Source organism: Pezoporus occidentalis, unplaced genomic scaffold (genome assembly GCF_034315485.1).
Source record: "Pezoporus occidentalis ecotype Australia unplaced genomic scaffold, CSIRO_AGI_Poc_V1 ctg16, whole genome shotgun sequence".
In the NCBI taxonomy this organism is placed as follows: domain Eukaryota; kingdom Metazoa; phylum Chordata; class Aves; order Psittaciformes; family Psittacidae; genus Pezoporus; species Pezoporus occidentalis.
This window is the reverse complement of record NW_026913425.1, coordinates 8341772-8350484: the sequence shown is the minus strand read 5'-3', so window position 1 is coordinate 8350484 and position 8713 is coordinate 8341772. Positions and strand designations below refer to the sequence as shown.

At 39.0% G+C, this 8713-nt stretch overlaps 1 protein-coding gene across 7 annotated transcripts in view; it reads right to left on the bottom strand.

The window, feature by feature from the left end:
* Positions 1 to 3024: 3024 nt before the first annotated feature.
* Positions 3025 to 8713, bottom strand: part of RIC1 (RIC1 homolog, RAB6A GEF complex partner 1) — a 54099-nt gene continuing 48410 nt past the window's right edge. For 6 of the 7 annotated variants that reach the window (XM_062612522.1, XM_062612529.1, XM_062612528.1 and 3 more), the window contains 4 exons: positions 8075 to 8269; positions 5933 to 6110; positions 5603 to 5791; positions 3025 to 5189 (listed from right to left, as the gene is read on the bottom strand). In XM_062612522.1, coding sequence (XP_062468506.1) covers positions 4904 to 5189; positions 5603 to 5791; positions 5933 to 6110; positions 8075 to 8269 — 848 coding nt within the window. In that variant the 3' untranslated portion in view covers positions 3025 to 4903. Of the gene's footprint in view, positions 5190 to 5602; positions 5792 to 5932; positions 6148 to 8074; positions 8270 to 8713 lie in introns of those variants that run through there. The other variant, XM_062612530.1, reaches the window with a different exon arrangement.

The following is an 8713-nucleotide window of genomic DNA, read 5'->3' as shown; positions in this document are numbered from 1 at the left end:
ATCGCACGCAAAGCCGATTTTGTGCATGCAGCATTTTGAGTAAAAGCATGCTAGTACTGGGAAGCTTGCAGGGCATGTGAAAGAAAATTGTGACACTAATTTGTGTGAGATTTGGTGGACAGCAGCTCCCTGATCAGGTATTTTCCTTCAAACTGTTCTGTAGTTGTGTGTGGTGGTGACAAGAACCAGTTTCATTTGTTGCAAGGTGCATTCACAAAGACTGTCAACTGACTCATGGACTAGGGTAAGAGGTTTGATTACTGTAATCATAATGAACTGGTCTCAGTATCTGAAAATCAGTGTGTCTTCCTACATTAACACTTGAGTTAATCATCACTCACTTGATTGTATCCAGTTTGTAACTACAATTCCTGTATTATACTTTGTTGCTTGAAAAACAGAGTTTTAGTTCATGACTCTTGTGTCTTGAATCTCAACAAATGTTTTGTACTGTACTCTAGCTGATGCACAGCTAGTTAACTAAAGTTGCACTGGTAATTACTGCCTTCCTCAGTTGTGAGTTTGGTGTTTTGCATCTGATTTAATGGAAAAACTGCTGTGTGAAGGAATCGTACTGCAAGCCAAAAATATAAAATGCCACGACAGCCTGTTAGCAATTTCTGAAACTTCAGTGAAGCAATAACTTCTGTTAACTCAGGATTTAACCCTTATTAAATAATTTAATGAGGAGTTTGTTGAAAATTTCTGTCTCCATAAATAAAAGTGAAACTTATTGAATGATGCTTGATTTTCAGTGGTACTAAAGGTATATTTGATTCAGTTTTATTCATTCCACTAATGTTTAAGCTTTGGGTAGAAATATTGTTAAATGATGCTTGATTTAGACGGCTAAGAGTTAGTGCTGTATGGAAATATGCATGACTGAAGAATGTAAAAATTATCTGAGAAAGGTCAGAGGACCTTAACTGCGGACACTGGCTGACTGCCTGGAGAGGAAGGTGGTTCTTGAAACTAGGTGTGGTATGGAACAGTTGCTGGTAGCAAAGCTAAGTATTCTTTGCAGAACTGATACTTGAGAGCAAATGTATTGGTTATCAAAGGTAGAAAAACAGGATGGAAGATTTTTCTGTTTCAGTGTCCATCTGCCTCCCTATTCACTACATGATTAGTCTTCAAGTACTGTGGTTCATATGTGTTGTACTCTGTGAAGCATAAAAACAACAAGCTGGTAGTTCTAAGGATAGAAGGGTATGGGAGTAAAGAATGTCTTTATTGTTACTGGGGACAGTAACCAGCTAGTTGACTGGAATTCCCCTACATTCATCCAAAACTGTCTACAGGCACAGCCTTTTCTAAATTCCTCTACTCTTCCCTAATGCTAGAGTTCTTCCCTGATGTTTGATGGGTTTGAGAATCTGTTACGTTCTGTACTAACATACAGAGTACTCTATTATGTATCTGTAGGTAAAAGGGCTTCAGAAATAAGCATTTTATCAATTCAGGCATGTGGTTGCAAAGAATACCTGAACATGTTGTGGTTATACAATTGAATGCAGCATTAGCATGTCACCATACCTTCACATTGCCTGTCAAGTAGAAGCATTCGAAGAAAGTGTTGGGAGAATTTCAGCTATTACAGTCAAGGTTACACACTGTTGAGCTCAGTGGAGCTGTTCTGTATTAGCAAGACCAGTCTGTTCAATCTAGGTTAGGCTGCAAGCCTGTTGGAAAAACACTAATCAAATAGACAAGATCTAACAAGTCCATACAGAGCCAGCTGTAGCATAGGGGACAGAGCTGCTGAAGGGTTTGCCTGCCTGGTAATGCTGTTCAATCCATTGTTGGTTTCTGTTGGGTTTTCTTTTTTCCCCTTAAGGGCTAGATTTACTTAATCTAGTTCTTGATAATAATCAGGAAGGAGGCTGCAGGATGACCCATCTTAGAACTTGATATGCAATCTTAATGAGGAATGGATAAAGAGCCATGGAAGATCAGTAACCCTGTCACAAAAGAGGGTAAGCAGACAATGTGAAGTTGCCTAAGTATGACTTCTGTTTTGAAGACAGAGCATGGATAAAACATGGATTCTCAGTCTTCACGGAAGTTTTTCAGTAGATGCTTATCTGTAGATGAAACCTATCATGGTAGGTTAACCTTTACTGGCTGCCAGGTGCTACCAAACTGCACTTCCAAACCCTCTCCTCAGCAGGCCAGCAGTAGAACATAAGGTGAAAAAGCTCATGGATTCAGTCAGGGAGATTAGTCACCTCTTACTGTAACTGTACTGGCCTTGGGGAAAATCTAATTTATTGTCAATTAAAAATAAAGGATAGCAACAAAGAAAGAAAAAACCCAACCCAACCTCAGCTTCACTCTTCTGCCTCCTCTTCCACAATGGTGCAGAGAGATCAGGGATGGTCAGCTGGGGGTAGGTCATGGTCAGTCCATGCCAGTTTCTTTGCTTCTCCTTCCTCTTCACACTGTTCCAAAGCTCCAGCATGGGGTCCCTCCCATGGGACATGGGAGTCTCTTGTGAACAGCTCCAGCATGGATCCTCCTTTGGATGAGGTAGTTCTTCAGGAACAGACTGCTCCAGTGTTGGTCCACCATAGGCCACAGCTGCTGCCCAAAGACCTGCTCCTGCATGGGCTCTCCCTGGGCTGCAGCTTCCTTCAGCTGCCCTAGTGTGGTGTCTACCAACAGGCTGCAGCGTGGCTATCTGCTCCAAGATGCTTCACCCTGGAATGCAGGCGACAGCCTGCTCGCATGGTCTAAGCAACAGTAGCAAGATACCAATACTAAAAATGTTACACGGCTCTTTACAAAACAATAGGTGGATATAAGTTCAAAGATGCACTAACAAGGAAATTTTTAACTTAGAAGCTTGTTACCTTGATGCTGTTAAACAGGCCATAGGGGTAGAGTGTGGCAAACTAAAATAAGCTTCATCAGGTAGTTTCTTTCAGAGCTTTGTTTCTCTGAGACAACATACTTGAATTCTGGTAACTTACTATCAATGGCTTGAAGTTAGAAATAGGTATTTGCCACAGGAGTAACTTCAAGTAAAGTTGAATACATCTGTCTTTTAATTACAGGTATAACAGCAGTGAAACTGAAATACAAAATTAGCACATTAAGATTGCATAGAGAATTACTACTAAAGAAGTACAACCTTCCAAAACTTCGCAAGGAAGATAACTGCTAAACAACAGTAGCACAGTAGTAAGATACTAATGTTAGTGTATCAGTTAATGTATCGTTTTACTTGTACAGATCCAAAACCTGAACAGCAGAAAGCTGGTCAGGATGGGCTTGGCTTACATCATTACCACAGAACCACAGAAAAATATTAACTTGAAGCACAGTTTTTATTTAACATAGTTTAAGCAGGTTTTTTTAATCATAAAAAAGTATTAAGTATCCCCTTAAAACAATAATGGATTTTTGATGTTTGTTCAAAACAGGTATGTAAGTATGATAGACATTATCTGTAACCAGTAGCTACAGTGCAGACTAAGCTTAATGCTGGGACTCTTGAACCAGATCTCTTCCCTATAACATCAGTATTAGTTCAACTCTTAAACGGAAATTCGGGCTATGCTCACTAAAATCTCCAGCGTTCCAAGTAATACTCGCAGTTATTGCACTTGTACTGGTTGTATCGGCTTAGTTAAGCCATTCTAAAGCCACATTTTAATATTTGTACATTTTAAAGCACTTGATCTTATCTACAAAAGAAATAAAACCACGATTTATTTTAAACTTAATTGTGAATATTCTTAATTTTCAAAGTTTAAATGGATGTGCATTTAGTAACTACACTAGAAAAGCAACAGATGCTGTAACTATTCTATGATGACTAGTTTGGTCCATGTCAGTAATCAGGTGATGTTATAAAAAATAAACTAGTTTATTTTGTATAAAATGAGTAATGTTGCATTTTTGTTCAGATTGCACAGTACAAACAAGCTAATATCTAAATTAATACTGTTACAGGTAGTTATTACATAGGGACAGCAGCTAGAAAAAATAAGTACCTCAAAGCAACAGACTTCTGCAGCCAGCTTTCCACACTGTATGAAAGTTAAATGTCTTAGTTACAAGTATGCATACTATAAAATGTTTGAAAAATGTTTAAGTATGAGCTGTTAAACTAAGTTCCATAGCAAGAGTATATGATGATTATTTACATTAAAAACCTCAATTTTTCAAAAAAGAATTTACAATTAAATAAATAACCTTCACCAATCCCTTAAATCCAACCACAAGATCTGTACGTTAGAGTAAAAACAGGAGAGCCACCTTGTGTCAATGTTAGGTCAGTAAAGTATGCCTCATCCAGAAAGAAGTGCAACTCTGCTTTAACTTTACTAGTCATCTAGAAACATGCACAGTACATATAGGTACCTTCAAATATGGTACAACCTTGAATATTTGTACAAGAGTATTCACAAAAACATACAATGTATTTTACAGTATTAATACAAAATATCAATATCAAACCGATCTGAACTGCATTGATCAGACATTTCTTAGGCAGGCAAGCTGCAAAGGATAAGAGTTTTTAAATTTAATTCCCTCTTTACCTTTTAAACTCAAGCAAGAGAGAAGCAGTTTCTCCAGAACATGTGTTGGTAATGTAAAGGTACTGAAGAATATTAGCTGAACCTGTCTCCATATGTATTTGCTATCTTTCAGCACTATTAAGTATCAAAACTTGAAGTTGCAGTCTGAAGATTACATTAAAAAAAAAATAAATCTTGACTTCTTTTGACATTATCAGATGAAACTGCTGCTGCGTTATCCCCACTGAAGATTTCAAAAGTTTAAAATACAGAAAAAAAAAAAAAGAAGAAAGTTCAAATCTAAAACATGGAAGCATGTCTAAGACCTGGTTTGCTTCCTTTCACCCCTGATGCTTGGGAAGTTGTTCATCTTCCATTTAAGACACAATACAGTCATAACTGCCTTCCTGGAATGAATCCTCAACCTCTGTTTTAGACTTGTCCTCTTCATGCCTGCTTGCACTGATGTTGCCAGCATCACTCTGAGGATTAGTGCTGTGGCTAGACAAAATCCTGCTTTCCTCAGCTCTGGGGTTCACTTGTTCAGTAACCTTAGAAGGATTCACTGGCTGAAAAGCTTCAGGCTGAACTTGCTCTTCTACTATTTCACTCAGTTTCTGGATCTGTGGTTTGATGATATTTAAAAATGGCTTGTACCCAGGGCTAGGAAAATAATGGTACAGAACACCATGAGTGATTTAAAAAAAAACAGTACTTCAGTCATATGCCTGAAAAGCAGCTTTTCTTGGGAGATGTTAGTAAAAATTGGTATCTTCTACAGTCCTACCTGTGCAGAAACTTTTTTTTTTTAATAATAGTAGGAAAAAGGTGACCATAACCAAGTAACAGAAGCTGGAGCAGTTGGTTGGTCTGGACTTGGTTGATTTTTTTTTGATTTTTTTTTTTATTCCAGTTTGTTCATAACCGTAATAAGTGACTACCCTGATATTTTTTTTTTGCAAAAGTGCATTTAAATAATTGTTTCAGATAGGGCTGAAATCATTAGTTACCTAAAAAAAAACAATTCTGAGTTATCTACAACTGGAATGAAAATGAAGGTGGAAAATAATACTTACCAATCTGTAGAAGCCCATTTGTCAACAGCACATAGGCCAGTCTTGATATTCTGGCAGATTTCTCCATCAATATCAGACGACTGAATTATACTGAAAACCTGGTTGATTACTGACGATTCTCTGAGGATAAGGCCTATGATAATACACCAATCCAGACATCCTGCTTCCATGAAGATATGTAGCAAGTACCTAGATGGGAAAACAGTCTACTTATTTCTTTTTCTACCTTGAATACAAAAATCCCAGTATGATTCTGTAGACAGTGCTTCTTTCTCCTAATGCTGCATACTAGTAGTTTTAAGTTTCAAAGGCAAAGATTACGTTACTTACCGCAGCTGGACCTGTGACTTGTGTGGCCCTTTACTAGCCAGTTCCAGAGAGAGATGTTCAAGCTCTGACTGAGTTAAACTTAGACCAGAGAAGTTTTCATCCACCATGGTCCAGTCACCATCCACCACAGAACTTGTTTCAGTCAGGTCCGTTGCTGAGCCAATGCTGCATTCATCACCTATCAAAGACACTCAGAAACATAAGGGAAAAAGAAACTACTCACTTTAGTAAGACCCAAAATTTCTAGCTATTTCCTACAGAAACCGACAAATCACACAGTAGTGCTTTGCTGTTCATCACAGTGCCAAGAAGTTTCTTCAGGCATACTGCCCATCACACTTCAGCATTCTCACAGTATGTGGTAGAACTATTATTGCAGGAATGCAGCAGTTTTTCTGAGTCTAAGCAGTAATTCAGAAGAATAGTACCAGTAAGGAATCCTAAAGATGTGTTGGCAACCACTGTAAGAACACAGTGACAGCCTCTTACAGCTTACAGTCCTAAAATTATGCTTTCCACAACAGCTCATGATCCCAGGTATAAGAAACCATGCAATGAAGGCAGTAGCCTGGCATGGCTTAGTAGTTGAGACCTGCTGGTTAAACAAAAGGGCAAGGAGAAAATGCACTGAGGCCTGTGGAAGGGATATCATCCAGATGGATTTAAACAAGCTTGAGAAGTGGGCTCATGCAAATATGAGGTTTAACAAGGCCAACTGCAGGGCCTTGCACCTGCGTCAAGGTAACCCCCAGTATTAATACAGGCTGGGGGATGAAGGGATTGAGGGTACCCCTGATGAGAAGGACTTAGGGGTCCTGGTGGGTGAAGAACTGTACATGACCCAGCAGTGTGCGCTTGCAGCCCAGAAGGCAAATTGTATCCTGGGCTGCATTCAAAGGTGTGTGGCATGAGGGCAAGGGAGGTGATTCTGCCCCTCCACTCCGCTCTGGTGAGATCCCTCCTGGAGTGCTGTGTCTAGCTCTGGAGTACTCAGTAAAGGAAAGACATGAACCTGTTGGAGAGGGTCCAGAGAAGGACACAGAAATGACCAGAGGGCTGGAGCTCCTCTCCTACATGGAAAGGCTGAGAGAGTTGGGGCTCTCAGACCTGAGAGCATCTTTCAGTACTTAAAAGGGGCCTACAAGAAAGATGGCGAGAGACTCTTTAGCAGGGCCTGCTGCGACAGGACAAGGGGTGATGGTTTTAAACTGAGGGAAATTCAGGCTGGACATGAGGAAGAAATTCTTTACAATGAGGGTGGTAAAACACTAGCACAGGTTGCCCAGAAAAGTGGTGGATGCACCATCCCTGGAGACATTCAAGGCCAGCCTGGATGGTTCTGGGCAACCTGATCTAATTCAAGATGTCCCTGCTCATTGCTACTTAGCTACTTAAATCTTTTTCCCAGTACAGTGGAAATCACATGACGCAGACACTGTTGAAAATACTGCTCTATGCTTGAGGACAAGTGGGAATAAAAAAAAAAAAAAAAAGAAAAGGAAAAGAGAGATGAGTGGTCAGACACACATTCAAACATTTCCTATATCTCTCTGTGGTCAGAAAAGATGCTCAGAGAATAAAATTTGCCTTTGTATTTTCACAAGCTGATCATACACTTGAGCTTTTAGAAAAACTGTTTAAAGCAAAAACATAGGAGAAAATAAAACTATATGGGACTGTAATTTCCTCAGCTTCCTCAATAAAGAGTGCATCTAGTATCTTTTTAAAGAAATACAAAAGCACTACTCTGAAGTTCATGCATTAGAATAGTGCCAACCTGCGCAAGAGACAAAGCTAAAAAACTTACAACACTCTTCCAAGACTGTAAAATTACTAAATTTCAAGTTACCACCACACACATGAACTTAAGCAAATACCAATTTTATATTCTACTTTAAGTGCTTAAAGATACATTTTCTTTCTGTTGTAAAAAAAACACAAAAACAAACAAACAAAAAAATCAGTTCACTTTTTTAACAAGACCTCTTCCCCCTCCCTTTGTCTCCCTCCACTCCCCTACCCCCGAAATTATGGTTATCAGCAGTTAAGAAGCAACAATACAGTGGTTGCATGCAAATGTCAAAATAAAACTATGCACTTTCAGGTGCATTTCTGAAATAAGCAGACAGCAGAGTGACTAACCTTTACTTAGCAAAGGAGAAAGGAATGCATCTTGCATGTGTGGTCCATGGGATGAAACAGTGTCAATCTCTCTCTGAGAGGAGCTTATAGCGCCAAGCCAGCTGCGACTCCGAGGTGTGTTTGAAACCCCTGTGTCTGTTTCCGTGTTTACAAAGGTGTCTACAGACTGAGATTTTAGCAGCTGCTCCCCCATAGCTAAAAAAAGAACCCACCAAAGAAAAGTCATGTAATCATCAAAAAGGAAATTTGGAAAGTTCTCTCCAGGTATTTCAGGAAGCTAAAACTTGTATTTAAGTCAATATTCAGTTAGTTTGCTGAGGGGTGACCAAAAGCAAATGAACACAGCAAGTAAGTATTTTAAGAATTTCTGATGAGCTTTTCTAGTCAGCAGTGGCATAAAAAAAATACCAGCTGATAAAGTGTTAGCATCAATAGAACTAAATAATGGTGCTGTTACTATCACAAAAAGAAAGGCTTGGCAGCTAGTATCAAGCCCTAAGAAGATAAGCTAGTGAACTGAGAGATTAATAATACAAAGGAGGTTTACAGCAAGTCCTCAAAATTCTCACCCATTAACATAAAGCAAATTTCAAATGTGAGAAACATTACTTTTTTTTTAAGAAGCTAATCAAAAAGTCA